The sequence below is a fragment of the Haliotis cracherodii genome, unplaced genomic scaffold, assembly GCF_022045235.1.
Source record: "Haliotis cracherodii isolate W230 unplaced genomic scaffold, xgHalCrac1.p SCAF_3, whole genome shotgun sequence".
In the NCBI taxonomy this organism is placed as follows: Eukaryota; Metazoa; Mollusca; class Gastropoda; order Lepetellida; family Haliotidae; genus Haliotis; species Haliotis cracherodii.
This window is the reverse complement of record NW_027266286.1, coordinates 74,276,176-74,293,462: the sequence shown is the minus strand read 5'-3', so window position 1 is coordinate 74,293,462 and position 17,287 is coordinate 74,276,176. Positions and strand designations below refer to the sequence as shown.

Sequence of the window (17,287 nt, the reverse complement as noted above, 5' to 3'; positions counted from 1 at the left end):
TCAGTACCCACCTGACGCGAGTACCCCAGTTGACCCGTCCCAGCCCTAGAGGCCACCCAACTTACGTGTTTGCCATCCGATGCTTCTAGTGTGAGTCTGTACGATGAGCGGAGTTCTCTGTCGAGTGGGCGGTTTGTAAACAAATAGCCTCTGTCAGAAAACAAACAAACAAACCACACATCAGCTGTGTTAGTTGTAACAATATCACTCCTCAAAATGTACCAACATGGGAACAAGAACATTCTTCTAAATTCCAGATGGAGGGAATCCACTGAAGGCTGAAATTCAACAATGTCCGTGTACCGCAAAGTCTGGGTGCCACAAAATACGTCAAACACGTCGAGCAGATACATTTAATTCTACCAATATATTCAAGGAACGTAAGCCAACTATACTGTGACACACGCTACTTACTTGTCAGACACCCTGAAGGATCCTTGTTCGTTTCCTGAAATGATCCTGAATTTTAGGTAAACATCCTCGTCTCCATCTTCATCTCGTGCCTATAATTTAACAAGTAAGTATATATGCATTAGGCATATAATCCAACATCATAAACGCACCTTCTAATAAAAGTGGCGATTATTGCTCATATAGAAGATGGGGGCACGGTGATCCAGTCAGTTAAGCCGCCGCAATTCGTCCCTTGGGCACGTCAGATGATTGTGGGTTTGAATCCAGGTTCGCCCCAATTATGTTTTTAGGTTTGTTAACACCATACCCATGCTGGTGGGTTACACCATAGGGGGAATCAGCTGAAGCCTCCGTCACTCTGGGTCACCCCCCTCCCGACCCTCCCCCATCCACACATACACACGCACTTTAAACTGACACGCCGTGATATAGCTAGAATACTGGAGGCTTCAGCGTGGTATAATGACATACAAGAAGCCCCCGTTAACAACATCCCCTTATTAAAAGCCTCCATGCATAAGTGACGGTGGGGTAGCCTGGTGGTTAAAGCGTTCGCTACGTCACGCCGAAGGCCCGGGTTCGGTTCCCCACATGGGTACAATTTATGTACCCATATCTGGTGTCCCCCGCCGTGATATTGCTGGACTATTACTAAAAGAGTCGTAAAAAACATTGTCACTCACTCATTCCATACATGAAGGAATTGGCACGCCAACTGGAACCTACCTTTAGTTTGGAGCCAACTCACGGTAACTGGAACCTACCTTTAGCTTCGTGATCAGGGAACCTATGGTGGCCGCTTCACTGATATAAGACACTTGCTTGGTCCTTTCAAAGAATGGAGGGAAGTCATTGGCCTCCGTGACTTGGACGACCACACGGACAACGGAGGACCTGACACGAAGACACCATCAGTTGGAAACACACTCGCCTAATAATCTCTTTTTCACATCATGTCACTCTTGAAATAATCGGCGTATTTTCAGTCAATGAAGTAACTACAGAAACCGCGTATGAATATAATGTTTGAGTGAACCGCCCCATTTGTGATATATAGTGCCAAATACTTTTCAGCCATGTTTGTCTACTGAAATACCCTCACATCGGGAAACCGCCGTTAAAACTTAATTGGAACGTCAGTCATTAAAGTATTCATCAAGCAGACATTGCATCGTTGTGTGGAGCTTAAAAGAAGTTCCTGATGAGGTGACCTCATTTGCATATTTATCGGATCGTGATATCAAGTTTATCGGACCGTTCTATTGCATCGATAACACTATTCCTTATATGATAAAAAAACATCATGTCCACACGCGGATGGAAAACTTGACTTGAACTGCTAAGCCTTAGCACAAGAAAATCAAGCTAGCTATTCATACTTCAGAGAACATCAAAGGACCTAACGTTGAGGGAATCATGTTTCTTACTCATAAATCAGGTCAAGAAGCATCCAATAAAAGATCTATACTGTCGGGCAAAAGAAAGTATACACCCATGTTTGATAGTTTCTAAAAATGAAACAAACAAGATATGGTTATTCTGTGGTGATGTATTTCATACGGGTATCATAGTTCTGTCTTGGACCTTAAGTTTGCAATGTTTCGGCGACTGTGATCATCCTAGAAACGTTTTGATAACGTTTGTAATTTATTGGACAAATCCAATTTTCAAATGTATACTTTCGTGAATTTGAAAACATTTCAGTGAAACAGAAACACATGAGCTATGGCTTCTGATTAACAACAAATATTATGATTTATATATTATAAATATAAATATATTATCGAAATATAATTTTGTCGCAAGGAAACCTAAAAATAATATTAATGGCATGACAGTTACCTTTTGTCTTTCGTTATGTAATGATATACTAGTATCACATATAGTTACGATTATCTGCCGAAACAGATTTCCCTGGGCGTAAAAGGGAAAACAGCACTGAAAACTCTATAAATGGATAACTGAAAACTATATAAATGGATCACTGAAAACTATATAACTAGATAACTGAAAACTATATAAATGGATCACTGAAAACTATATAAATGGATCACTGAAAACTATATAAATGGATCACTGAAAATCAGTGATGAGGTGTACGCTGAGAAGGGTAATCATGCCCAACGACAGCACCTGCCACCCACACAATTTGCATAAATAGGTTATTAAATCCTACCTTTACAAATCTGTATATTACCATGTATAATACTGTTTCGTTCAGGATACGAAGAGTACCCTTCCTATGTTTTATGTATATATTGTCTTATTGTGCATCGTAAGCCTGGAGGCTTATATAGTGTAAGGCTGGACGTTACCTTAACATTATGTGTCCACTTTTTGTATATAAACAGCTTATGTAAGGTGTGACACATAAATAGTCTCTCTCTCTCTCTCTCTCTCTCTCTCTCTCTCTCTCTCTCTCTCTCTCTCTCTCTCTCTCTCTCTTCTCTCTCTCTCTCTCTCTCTCTCTCTCTCTCTCTCTCTCAGTAAAAGTAAGTAATGAACGCAGCCTGCTTACAGCCTGTCTCTGGGTTGGCGGGCCTGGTCCTCTGCCTTCACCATGACGTTGTACTGGGGGAACTTCCGCTTCCGCCTCAGGTCCCGGAGGTTGTCCGCCAGCTTCATGACCCCCGTGTCTCTGTCTATCTTGAATCTCTGCAGATCCTTCATGGAGAACGAGCCCCCCTTCGTCTGGACTCCCATGATGGAGAAATGGATGGTGCCGTTTTCACCAAGGTCAGGGTCGTCGGCTCGAACCCGCTCTTCAAACTGCGTCATAGGGTCGAAAAGCAAACATAGTGAACAAAATTCTGCTGGTGATTATGAGTTGATTAGATAAGAAAACAGTTTGGGGTCCTCAGTTGTAATACCTCTACTTTAAACCAGCACAGTTTTGCCTGACCCTACCCCTTGGGGATTGGTAAGACTTGGTCCCTTATGCTGAAGGGTAAGATGGATCGGATGAATGGACCACATTGATCGGGCGGTCAGGCACGCGGTTTTGGTTGATGCATGTCATCGTTTCTCAATTGCATGGGTCGATGCTCATAATGTTCACACTGGATTGTCTGGTCCAGATATTTACAGACCGTCGTCATATAGCTGGAACATCGATTCGAAATAAGATCCTTTCTCTCCGAGCCTGTCAGTTTAATGTGGACGGAAAGCTAATAGACCCACTGTTTTACCTTGGGGAAACCACCGAGCACAGATATGGTGCACACAAACCAAGGATCATAATCGTGTTGCTCGGATTCGAACCCACGACCACCGGATCCTGACACGGGGCATAACTCTACAGAGGTTTAGAGCTCACCTTATGTATGGCTGTTCCAACAGTCAGACTGTCCTTCACGTCAAATCTGTACGAGGGTCTCCTAAACTTAGGTTTGTTGTCGTTGTCATCAAGGACAGTGACCTCAACGACTGCATCCGGGTCACTGAACCTCTTCTCGCTGGTTGAGATCTCTCTGGCCCTGACCTTCGTAAACAACATATTTGTCTCATCTACAGTAGGAAGACCTAACATAAACAATTTATGTTCAAGCATATATACCTGAATTATAAACAGGAAATAACACTTTTTGCTAAGACATCGGGGCCAGATGGGTCAGGGATACCAATGTATAACGTTCATAGTGTATGTTTCATGTGTTTTTCATCATATTAGTGTGCTTCTATAATTACACAACCAACAATAGTTAAGTTCAAAAGTAAAAACCGAAAGCTTACAAATTGATGGAGACAATTCAAAAAACGGTTTTTTAAACAACCATGGGCGTGTTTCTTTTTGGCCGAAGTTTTCACAGATTGAGCTATCTATACCTCTCAAACATTCACAATAAACTGCTGGGCAAAAGAAAGTATACGCCCATGTTTGATGGTGGCTAGAAATGAAACAAACAGGAAATGTTTACTAGTATTCGATGGTGATGTTGTTCACAACAGGCGACGTGCAACGACGTCCCAGGGAACATGAGGCGCACAGAGTGGGGTGTGAATTTTCAAGTGTATGCATTCATTTAAAGAACGTTTAGTTTAGTTTAGTTTAGTTAGTCTAAAAAGCAATCTTTCACATTTATGAATAAAATAGTATTTCATTTATATGTACGTGTACACCAATACATTATCCTACAATAGTTATACTCTCCCTCATCGATTGTTTTGTTATCAATGGAGATATTTACCCTAAACGTGATGGTCTCATTTTTCTCTCTGTCTATCGCTCGAGGACGGGTGACCTTTATCTCTCCGCTGCTGGAGTCGATCCAGAACGCCCCGGCCGGGTTGCTCAAGAGCTCATATTCAAACAAGCTGTTCTTACCCTTAGAACATAACATGAGAAACATTCACGTCAATATTTCCCGTTTTTAGTAGATAACAAGTAGAAATTGGTTATTTATATATAGGAGAGGCGAGTTTCGAGAATATTATCTTTTGCATTGACTGCTGTTTATTGACTGAGTATAATTTTCAAGTAAATATGCATATTGTAGTATTTTATTATGTTCATGTTAAACTTCATTTGTGTGAAATCCACGCATCATTTTGATCGGTAGGGCGTCTTTTATTTAACCGCTATTTTAAGGCGTTGTTGCAGGCCTTGTTTATGAATACTTCGTTATGGACGGCACGTATATACCACGTTACCGGACAGTAAAATGTAAAACATACTTAATAAAATAAACCCCATTCATTATTCGTGTGTCCTCACGGCATCTATATACATACGTAGTCCTCGTCCTCGGCGGTGACTGCAGTGAGGACGGTGCCGGCCCTGACAGCGGGAAACTCATCAATCTCCGCCTTGTAGCGCCGTCTTACGAACGTCGGCCGGTGGATGTTCTGGTCGATGACTTTGACGTAGAGGGTGGCGATGTCAGACTTACTTCTGTTGTCAATCTGGTAGCTCTAGTAACAACAATCATTATTATGCTAGTCTATAACGCTATTGGTTTTACAAGGCTTGTGAACGATATTAATTGTGTGTCAGCATTTTTGCAGTCATTCCTGACGATGATAAGAACGTTATGATCACAACATCACTTGACTAGGTACAAGCATCCCTGACACCTCTATCCTCCTGGGTCTGGGGTGTTTGTCATTTAGGAATTGAGAGTTAATACTCTGAATAGTCGAAGATTCGATACCGCTGGAATACTATATGTTTGACTGCGGTGTTAAACAACACTTACTCGTTCACTCGTTCACTCACTCACTCACTCACTCACCTATCAATCAATCAATCAAACACCCACTCACTCACCCACTTATCCACCCACTCACTCACCCGTCAGAACTACTGATTTACCTCTACTGTAAGGGTATAGTTATAAAACCCTTCAAATCCTTCCCGGACGGTTTGATCCCCTCTCTTGTAGACAGCCCGGGGGATCGTCTCCCTCTGACATAGCTCCCCAGTCTCCGCGTTCAGGAAGAAGAAATTCTGCCAGTGCCATGGCTGAACCGGCATTCCTGAAACAAAGCTTGTTTTTCAAAAAGTCGCTTACGATCATAACAACCTGGATCTACTTCAACTAATGTCAAAATTCCAGCTCAAACTAAGGTCAAAATACTACGTAACTATGTATTCACAGAGCACCAAATTTCTTCCCAAAGCGAAAATATTCATAAACTAGTAATGATCGTCTCACTCCCTCTAACGACGACGCTAAAACACTGTATGATCGTCTCACTCTCTCTAACGACGACGCTTAAACACTGTATGATCGTCTCACTCTCTCTAACGACGACGCTAAAACACTGTATGTTTGATCGTCTCACTCCCTCTAACGACGACGCTAAAACACTGTGTGTATGATCGTCTGATTCTCTCTCTAACGACGACGCTAAAACACTGTATGCATCATCGTCTCACTCCCTCTAACGACGACGCTAGAACACTGTATGTTTGATCGTCTAACTCTCTCTAACGACGACCCCAAAACATTGTATGTATGATCGTCTGACTCTCTCTCTAACGACGACGCTAAAACACTGTATGTATCATCGTCTGACTCCCTCTAACGACGACGCTAAAACACTGTATGTATGATCGTCTAACTCTCTCTAACGACGACCCCAAAACATTGTATGTATGATCGTCTGACTCTCTCTCTAACGACGACGCTAAAACACTGTATGTATCATCGTCTGACTCCCTCTAACGACGACGCTAAAACACTGTATGTATGATCGTCTAACTCTCTCTAACGACGACCCCAAAACACTGTATGTATCATCGTCTCACTCCCTCTAACGACGACGCTAAAACACTGTATGTATCATCGTCTAACTCTCTCTAACGACGACCCCAAAACATTGTATGTATCATCGTCTGACTCTCTCTCTAACGACGACGCTAAAACACTGTATGTATCATCGTCTGACTCCCTCTAACGACGACGCTAAAACACTGTATGTATGATCGTCTAACTCTCTCTAACGACGACCCCAAAACATTGTATGTATGATCGTCTGACTCTCTCTCTAACGACGACGCTAAAACACTGTATGTATGATCAAGACTTCCACCGTACACACCTGAGTTTTACCAGGCGACCATTTGATGGAGTCCCTATCAGGGACTTATTGACGGAATCAAATCCCCGTGCATGGCTTGGACATCAGCGAGTTATTAAGTTTTTCCACGTACTTTAAAAATTCTGAGATTTTATAACGGTTATATCTGATTACGTTAATAGAAACATAGAATGTGCTTGACTTAACGCCGCTTTAAATAGTAAATGCCAGTTATATCACAGCGTAGGCAGATCAGCCTATTGTAGGAGACAAGCCCGAAGTGATGCTGGTCTCAGTTGTTTACCACTTCGGTTAAACCCACGAGCACGGGTATGGTGCAGACAAACCTAGAAACATAATCGATGGCAAACCAGGATTTGAACCAACGATCATATTTTTCTGGCACTCCTAAGGGACTCCTCCTAACGATTTGCGGTATCTTAGACAACTGGGCTACCCCTGACCAGGAAACATTTAGATAGTAATGGAGATATATGGATTCAGAGTATGGAACAAGTAGGTAGTTTAGTCCAAACCATCTCTGATGCTGTATCGAACCAGGGACTTCTTCACCGGATCCTGGTCTTCTGCGAACAGTGCTGGACGAGTTGGGTGGCACTCTTCAATCTACAACCAGAGTGGCAAGTGATCAGTCGGTGGTATAAGATTGTGGTACAAGTGGTACATAAATAAATAGATAAATAGAAACGGCTTGTTCATCAAGGTTTAAATCATTAAAACTCGAAAACAATCATGAATAAGTTGGCTGTAACGCCGCTTAAAACAGTATTACAGTTGTGTCACGGCGTGTCAGTGGGGGTGGGAGTAAAAAGCGACCATGCTTGTCGTAACACAAGGGAAAATTCCAATATATACAAAATATACAATTTTGTATATATGGTATATCCAAAAATATACAAGGCGACTATGCTTATCGTAATTTATAAGAGGCGACTAACGATCGGGTGGTCAGGCTCGCAGACTTGATTGATGCATGTCATCGTATCCCAGTTGCGTGGATCGATGCTCATAATGTATCACTGGATTGTCTGGTCCAGACACGATTAATTACAGACCGACGTCATATAGCTGGACTATTGCTGAGTGCGGCGTTAAACAACAAACAAACAAACATAAGTGGTCGCATAAGGGACGAAAGACAGCGAACTGCAGGGCCAGAGACAACTGCGCCGCCCTCCTCTGTGCTACATCTGTAAGACATGCGCTTTGTTTCTTTGACGGGAGAGAAACAAACAAGTGCAGCATCTTTTGTTAAGGTATATAGTCAACAAGGGATTTGCAGTAGGTTTGGACACATGTGGCCATAATTGTGATAAAATTATGATATGAGCTTCATATTCATATCCAGACAGCGCCAGTACATCACATTGTTATAAACACTACATATCATTCATGGAGACATATTACTGTAGACGTAAAGATCCGGGTTAGAATTGGTCTTCGAACAGCAACCCATGCTTGTAATTAGACGCGTCTAACGGGATCGAGTGGTCAGACTCGCTGACATGTTTAAGGCATCGTGTCATCGTGTCTTGATTGCGTAGATGGATGACGTCAGTCACTAGATTGTCTACACAACATCCCTTACAATGATTCCATGCATTATCTGACCGCTCGCTGGCTTCCCTCTCCCTCTTCCCTATGATTTGTTCATTACAAATGTGCTGCCCTATGTATTCTCGGGTGGTGGGAAAAGGTTGTGTGTACCCGTGAATATTGACGATGGTATTTTGCACAAACTGCATGTATATCTCACCACTGGTTTCTCGCCAATGACAGACGCCGTGTAGACTTTATGTTGAAACTTTGGCGTCTGATCGTCACTGTCGTTGACGAAGATGTGGAGATATGACTCGGCTGTCAATGGAGGGTTGCCATGGTCCTTTTAAGAAACAAAATTAAGACATACAGACTTGACTTCATACATTAAACCCATGTTGAATTTGAGTTCGGTTTTTCAGAGGGACGTGCAAAGACTGGAACAGAAAGGCCCCATCACCGCCATGGCTGGAGTAGAATGCAGATGTGATTTATGTGTTTTGTGTACAGAATGATGGGAAGGGATTGTTAAAGAAGGAATTATCAACAAGTACATGCACCAAATAACACAAAAAAAACTACATCAGTAAGCCTCAAATGTTCAACTTCGTATTAAAGAAACGGAATCTCTGTATCTTGCATCAGTAAGTGCAGCTCTCTGTGGCCTTCCCCGTAAACCAGCTGACAATACCTACCTTCACCTGCAGCGCTATGTGCAGCTCTCTGGTACCCTCCTCGTTGTCCGACTACCTACCTTAACCTGCAGCGCTGTGTGCAGCTCTCTGGTACCCTCCTCGTAGTGCGACTACCTACCTTAACCTGCAGCGCTATGTGCAGTTCTCTGTTACCTCCTCGTAGTCCGACTACCTACCTTAGTCTGCAGCGCTATGTGCAGCTCTCTGTTACCTCCTCGTAGTCCGACTATCTACCTTCACCTGCAGCGCTATGTGCAGCTCTCTGTTACACCCCTCGTAGTCCGACTACCTACCTTCACCTGCAGCGCTATATGCAGCTCTCTGTTACCCTCCTCGTAGTCTGACTACCTACCTTCACCTGCAGCGCTATGTGCAGCTCTCTGGTACCCTCCTCGTAGTCCGACTACCTACCTTAACCTGCAGCTCTCTGTTACCCCCCTCGTAGTCCAGCTGACAGTACTGTGAAGATTCCGGGTTAGAATTGGTCTACAGCAACCCAATAACCCATAAGAAGCGACTAACGGGATCGTGTGGTCAGGCTCGCTGACTTGGTTGATGCATGTCATTGAATCCCAATTGCGTGGATCGATGCTCATAATGTATCACTGGACTGTCTGGTCCAGACTCGATTAATTACAGACCACCGTCACATAGCTGGAATATTGCTCATTGCGGCGTAAAACAACAAACAAATAAGCAAAACAACAAAACCTACCTTAACCTGCAGCGCTATGTGCAGCTCTCTGTGTCCCTCTTCGTAGTCCAGCGGGTTGACCAGTCGGACACGGCCGAGGGTGTCGATGAGGACCACATTGTCGAGGGTCACTGACCTGTCTGCCGCCGTGACGTTCTACAAAAACCGATGGCTGTGATGACAACAACTACAGCATCGTAGCATCAACGAAGCTCCGTATAACAACCACTGGATACACGTAAACTACCATGTACAAACCGTATAGGTATATAACAACAACGATTATACTTATAAATTGTACCTATCACAAAACCAAAACCGTTATGACGACACTTTCTGCAGCGTATATGTTTCTATCAACAACGGTTATGCTTATTACAACAATTGGTACATGTTTCTTACAGATTCAGCATTATTATGACAAACTTTAAGTAACAGATATGCTTGTATGAACAACGATTACAATTATAACAACGACGAATACACTTACATCCACCACAATTAAACTACATGTCTAAGACACTGCGAACAACATCTTCAGTATTTGTAATAATGACGAAATAAAACACATGGAACTGAAACCTCATGACATTATTATAACGCCCAACGTACCTCCTGGCGCAAAATGTGTGAATTTTGCAGGCAATATATCTGAATTTAGGAAAAGTTTTCAGCGACTGTTACGAATATGTAACGCGCCGGGGAGAAGCCCTCGTCATACAGACTCGTTGTCTGCTTTTCTTGTACCGTCAAAGCGTTTTGATGAGGAGAGATGCATTATTTTCGTCAATGCATCGAATCTATTTTAGAATGCTGTTGAGAGTGCGCTTTTACTTACAAAGCCCGATTTATTCCCAAAGTGTGTCAATAAATATCTCAATACAAAAATGTTGTTGATCGAAGTTGACGACATTTCATTTAAATCCCTCCAACGAATGCTTCTGATAGATAATGTTTTATCTGAACGTATAGTGGCATAGCGCCGTATTAATGCAACTCACGGCTATACTATAGATCTCGATGTTGAAGAAAGGGTCGACGTCCGTGGGATTGGCGGCGTCAACTACATACACGATGCTGCCAGCAGTGGTTGCCTAGTCAACAGGTTTACATCACATTATATTCATGGATGAGGTAAAATGGGGTAGTACGTCGCGTTCAAGATTATTGCACTCATATAGAGACGTGCATGCACGTGCGTGTGGCTGCTTGTACTAGTCCGGACTGATGCCGATTTATAGTGCTAGCCCACTGAGATACAATGTCGCAGTGTAACATGAATACCCCACTCAGGCATATTATAACGAGCGCCAGGCAGGGTAACAACAAGTACCATCCTTTAACGTCTTTTGGTATGACGCGGCCGGAGATCGAATCCCCGACCTTCCGCTCTCCTGGCAGACGCTCCACCACTAGACCACGGAGTCGGTAATCATCTTTATGTGATTTATAACGTCATATGATATCAAAGTGGCTGTAATCACGGACACTTGTTAGGAAATATAAAATAACTGTTGTTAGACATTTCATACAAAAGTATAGAGGATGGAGGACTTGTTTGTGTGCGCGCGCGCGCGCGTGAATGTTTGCGTGTGTATACATGTGTGCGCGCATGCGCTTGTCTGTGCACGCTAATTCAGCCTAAGAAAATTAGCATGAAACACATATGCAACACCGTTCAATATATAAAACGTTAACGCCAGAGTATAACCAGTCTCGATTATCCGCCGAAACAGGGCGCGACAGGTAAAATAAAATGAAAATTATATGAATGGATTGTTGAAAATCAGTGAGTCACCAGGTGTTCGCCTGATTGACGTGATGGATAGATGGAATGCCGTACGGGTAATTAATGCATGGATGAATGAATGAATAAATATATAGACATATTGATTGGTAGATGGATTCATAGCCAGATGGATGACTGGATGTGTGATAGGTGGGGGGCTGGTTAGAGTAATAGGTAGATCCAATGGTTGCTGGATGCCAGTATATGGACAGATGACGGGAGCGTGGACCTGTACGTACCTCTGGCACGCTGATGGTGTGGGGCAGATTGAGAAACACGGGAGGGTCGTTCTCGTCCTCAACTTCCACCTGAATCACCCCATCAAGAGTGATGGTATACTGAAACATACAATGGTAACAGTGAGGTAAAACATGTTATAGTAAAGTAAACAAAGTAACCGTGACGTAAAACAAAGTAGCCGTGACGTAAAACAAAGTAACCGTGATGTGAAACAAAGTAACAGTAAGGTAAAACAATGTAGTAGTAAAGTAAAACAAAGTAACCGTGACGTAAAACAAAGTAACCGTGACGTAAAACAAAGTAACCGTGACGTGAAACAAAGTAACTGTGACGTAAAACAAAGTAACCGTGACGTAAAACAAAGTAACCGTGACGTGAAACAAAGTAACAGTAAGGTAAAACAATGTAGTAAAGTAAAACCAAGTAACCGTGACGCGAAACCAAGTAATAATAAGTAAAACCAAGTCAATGTGAAGTACAGTAAAGTGAAACAAAGTAACAGTAAAGTAAAACAATGTTGTAGTAAAGTACAGCAAATTAACAATTAGGTAAAACAAAGTAACAGTAAAGTAAAACAATGTAGTAGCAAAGTACAGCAAAGTAACAGGTAAAACAAAGTAACAGTAAAGTAAAACAATGTTGTAGTAAACTACAGCAAAGTAACAATTAGGTAAAACAAAGTAACAGTAAAGTAAAACAATGTAGTAGCAAAGTACAGCAAAGTATCAGTTAGGTAAAACAAAGTAACTGTAAGTAAAATCAAGTAACCGTGAAGTGTTGCTTAATCTACAGACTCGAAACATTATGACCTGATCCATTTACCGTAGTGTACATAAACTACGTACCACCAATGTTGGGATGTATTCGTTACATTTTCCTTTCAATTGAAGCGTCTGTCCCTGCAAATAGAAAACATTCGTGTACATAGGAGCGATTTTATTGCCTCATAAAGTTATATTTTACTTTACGTCAATTATTAAAGTTGATTAATTACTTTTATTCTAAAGGCTTTGGGCGCGACAATTACCTAACCAGAGTAGCCTCCCTTTAGCGTGCCAGAAGCGCACCTTTAGGGTGCCTGTGATCTTTAGATCGAATCCCAGCTTCGCCAAGATATTGTTTCAAGGTTGTCCGTACCATAACCGGTTGGGTTTGGAATTGATCAAAGTGGTAATCGTCTAAGTTCTGTATCACTTTGGAGTATAGGCCTACGTCAAGCTGACACGCCTCATATACTGGTCAAAGCAGCGCAAAACCAAAGTCACTCGCACAATCTAATTGGTTGTCTATCTCACCCTGAATTCGCTCACTGCTTTTTTAGTGACGATGTTTCCCGTTGTATTGTCGTAGTGGATGACGTCTGTATCTCCTTCGAGGATGTACATTGACGAGTTATTGTTGGATTCAGCGATGGCTGTCCCGATCACCGTGCCTTAAAACACAGGACATTATTTCAGAAATAGTTCTGTCGAGATTTAGCTTGTGGAAGCAGGTGATATTACTGTGCAGAAAACTGTTTGTCGTTGTTTGTTGTTTGACGCCGCATTCATGCATGCCGCTTTAACAGATGACACGTACTTCACTGAGACGTTATACACAAGATGATTTCATTAAATCGGACAGTGCACCTTTGTGTGGTTCGATGTTGAACAAACATTTCAACATTATTCCATCTACATCAAGATGATACATAATTGAGTCTGAAGCAGACGAAACAGTGATTGATATCATGAGCAACGATCCGCGCCGCCGCCCCGAGTCTGGCTGACCAGCCGATCCATCACGTCACCTGGGACGAAGAGCATAGGTTGCTGGGGACCCATTCTACCCCGGGGTCGGCACGGGGGCTGTAAACTCAGGACAGGACAAGTATAGCTTGAGGTGAACCAATTTGTTTGTAATACCACCCACCCACCGTTACCCTGGGCAATACAAAACGATGTAGGATGCAAAATAAATATATGAATCTTTTCAGGGTTGACTTTGGGTAATTTAAAAAAACATAAATTAACCTGAAAAACGATCTAGCACAATTACAAAGAAGCTGTTGAAAATAAGTAAATTTCAACAAACCACATGGATAATGAGGGAGTGAGTGCTGTGAGTGTATGACGTGATTGATTATGCGTCATCGTACCATTTTGGTGTTCCTCACGATTCGACCATTTGAATAAAAACAAACATTCAATCACTAACTTTCCCTTACGATTACACGTACATGGAAACAGATTACAATATGTGTTACAAGGTTTTTTTTGAAGACAGGTCTGCGGAGGATATGAGACTAAGAATAGAAGGTCAAGGCTACCTGTCGGCGCTGACTCGGAGACCGTCGCTCGGAAACGCCCTGGTCGGAACTGGGCACAGACTGAAATGTTAAACACATGTTAATATACTCGTTCTGGGCTGTATATACATTGGTAATAACCACGTGAGGATATACACGTCAATATAAAAATCTCCTATCCTACATACAGGCACATTTCCCCAACATAAACATGTGATATGATCTCTAACTGACACAATATAATAACGCTACACGCGATCACATGTTCAGTATTACATGCCCTTACATTTCCGATCGCCAGCTGAAGTAGAGTTTCAAATTGTAAGTATTACATGCCCTTATATTTCCGATCACCAGCTCAAGTAGAGTTTCAAATTGTACATGCCCTTACATTTCCGATCGCCGGCTGAAGTAGAGTTTCAAATTGTAAATATTACATGCCCTTACATATCCTATTACCAGCTCAAGTAGAGTTTCAAATCGTAAGTATTACATGCCCTTACATATCCTATTACCAGCTCAAGTAGAGTTTCAAATTGTAAGTATTACATGCCCTTACATTTCCGATCGCCAGCTCAAGTAGAGTTTCAAATTGTAAGAATTACATGCCCTTACATTTCCTATTACCAGCTGAAGTAGAGTTTCAAATTGTATTACATGCCCTTACATTTCCTATTACCAGCTGAAGCAGAGTTTCAAATTGTATTACATGCCCTTACATTTCCTATTACCAGCTGAAGCAGAGTTTCAAATTGTAGGTATTACATGCCCTTACATTTTCAATAGCTCAAGTAGAGTTTCAAATCGTAAGTATACATGCCCTAGGCTTACATTTCCGATCGCCAATTTAAGTAGAGTTTCAAATTGTAAATATTACATGCCCTTACATATCCTATTACCAGCTCAAGTAGAGTTTCAAATTGTAAGTATTACATGCCCTTACATTTCCGATCGCCAGCTGAAGTAGAGTTTCAAATTGTAAGTATTACATGCCCTTATATTTCCGATCACCAGCTCAAGTAGAGTTTCAAATTGTACATGCCCTTACATTTCCGATCGCCGGCTGAAGTAGAGTTTCAAATTATAAATATTACATGCCCTTACATATCCTATTACCAGCTCAAGTAGAGTTTCAAATCGTAAGTATTACATGGCCTTACATATCCTATTACCAGCTCAAGTAGAGTTTCAAATTGTAAGTATTACATGCCCTTACATTTCCGATCGCCAGCTCATAGAGTTTCAAATTGTAAGAATTACATGCCCTTACATTTCCTATTACCAGCTGAAGTAGAGTTTCAAATTGTATTACATGCCCTTACATTTCCTATTACCAGCTGAAGCAGAGTTTCAAATTGTAGGTATTACATGCCCTTACATTTGCAATAGCTCAAGTAGAGTTTCAAATCGTAAGTATTACATGGCCTTACATATCCTATTACCAGCTCAAGTAGAGTTTCAAATCGTAAGTATACATGCCCTAGGCTTACATTTCCGATCGCCAATTTAAGTAGAGTTTCAAATTGTAAATATTACATGCCCTTACATATCCTATTACCAGCTCAAGTAGAGTTTCAAATTGTAAGTATTACATGCCCTTACATTTCCGATCGCCAGCTCAAGTAGAGTTTCAAATTGTAAGAATTACATGCCCTTACATTTCCTATTACCAGCTGAAGTAGAGTTTCAAATTGTATTACATGCCCTTACATTTCCTATTACCAGCTGAAGTAGAGTTTCAAATTGTAGGTATTACATGGCCTTACATATCCTATTACCAGCTCAAGTAGAGTTTCAAATTGTAAGTATACATGCCCTAGGCTTACATTTCCGATCGCCAATTTAAGTAGAGTTTCAAATTGTAAATATTACATGTCCTTACATTTCCGATCGCCAGCTCAAGTAGAGTCTTAAATGTTAAGTGTAAAATGTTCAGTATTACATATCATTATAATTCCTATCACCAGATACATTCAACCATAAAGTAATCCCATCAGCTATTAGCATTCTCATTGATACATCACCGTGTCCAAGTCACGCCCACTGACACGTTTACTAAGTAAATTAAAATCAACATTATTCTACTCACAGAATCCACAGTACACATCGCACGGCAGCAACACAAGTCCAATTATTGATAGAAATAACATTTTTTTTAAATCAGTCTTCCATGAACGTCATAGAGGCAAGATGTCAACCCTGACATATGCAGGTTGCTGTCCAGTTGTAACGGGGAGACAGCATTGCATGATGTAAAACAATAGCTGTAAATCAGGATTACCCCTGTCCCAGAGCATCAGGTTACTGTCTGGAACCACTTGTACGCTGACCCTGCATGCCTGACTGAGACACTTGTTTCCTTTGTAACACACATTGGATAACATTACATGGCCTTGGTTTGGCATTGTGTACTTGCCATTAGTTTGTTTGGGAATTTGGTAATATGATATTTTGTTATTTGGGAATAACCTAATTCTTGGATTCAGTAAATCATTGATTGAACCATTCTTGATTAATATTGGGGAAAACATGTTTCTCACTCATAAATCAGTTCTAGATGCAACCAAAAGATGAATTTAATTGCGAGGCAAAAGAAAGTAGATCAATGTTTGATGGTGGTTAAAAATGAAACATACAAGAAATGGTTATTCGATGGGGATGTATTTGATACGGGTATGATAGTTGTGTTTTGGACCTTAGGTTTGTAGTGTTTCGGCAATAATAATATCAATCTTTTCTTCTTCTTCTTCTTCTTCTTCTTCTTCTTCTCCTTCTTCTTCTTCTTCATCTATAAAGATTCAGAGAAATAAATGCAGCAAAGAGGGTTTGGATGATCCAGCACAGTCAGGCTGGTTAGGCTCATCATCAGCTCAGTGCCCTTAGCGTTCGCTCGTCACGCCGTAGAGCCGGTTTCGAATCCCCAAATGGGTACAATGTGTGAAACCCATTCCTGGTGTTCCCAGCCGTGATATTGCTGGAATAATTGCTAAAAGAGGCGTAACACCGTACCCACTCACCCTTGACCCCTCTCTACACGGTTCCAGACAGCGAATGGGACTTCTCCCAGGACGCGCTGCCTAGTTGAA

General features: G+C 41.6%; 1 protein-coding gene and 2 long non-coding RNA genes across 3 annotated transcripts in view; all 3 read right to left on the bottom strand.

The window, feature by feature from the left end:
* LOC139475692 (protocadherin Fat 4-like) overlaps positions 1-10,663 on the bottom strand; it is a 78,359-nt gene extending 67,696 nt beyond the window's left edge. The window contains exons 1-12 of the mRNA XM_071258879.1: positions 10,607-10,663; positions 9,907-10,041; positions 8,714-8,839; positions 7,473-7,563; positions 5,726-5,889; positions 5,146-5,325; positions 4,602-4,739; positions 3,731-3,895; positions 2,933-3,183; positions 1,179-1,308; positions 415-503; positions 66-150 (exon numbers count right to left, since the gene is read on the bottom strand). Of these exons, the coding sequence (XP_071114980.1) occupies positions 66-150; positions 415-503; positions 1,179-1,308; positions 2,933-3,183; positions 3,731-3,895; positions 4,602-4,739; positions 5,146-5,325; positions 5,726-5,889; positions 7,473-7,563; positions 8,714-8,839; positions 9,907-10,041; positions 10,607-10,663 (1,611 nt within the window). The remainder of the gene's footprint in view (positions 1-65; positions 151-414; positions 504-1,178; positions 1,309-2,932; positions 3,184-3,730; positions 3,896-4,601; positions 4,740-5,145; positions 5,326-5,725; positions 5,890-7,472; positions 7,564-8,713; positions 8,840-9,906; positions 10,042-10,606) is intronic.
* A 238-nt stretch (positions 10,664-10,901) lies between these two features.
* Positions 10,902-12,814, bottom strand: LOC139474792 (uncharacterized). The gene is made up of 3 exons (XR_011653997.1): positions 12,760-12,814; positions 11,914-12,012; positions 10,902-10,979 (listed from the first exon to the last, which is right to left on the bottom strand). It is a non-coding gene; the product is annotated as an uncharacterized lncRNA (long non-coding RNA).
* Positions 12,815-13,214: 400 nt separating this feature from the next.
* LOC139473802 (uncharacterized) lies at positions 13,215-16,377 on the bottom strand. Its single transcript, XR_011653966.1, has 3 exons — positions 16,291-16,377; positions 14,223-14,282; positions 13,215-13,346 (listed from the first exon to the last, which is right to left on the bottom strand). It is a non-coding gene; the product is annotated as an uncharacterized lncRNA (long non-coding RNA).
* Positions 16,378-17,287: the final 910 nt, after the last annotated feature.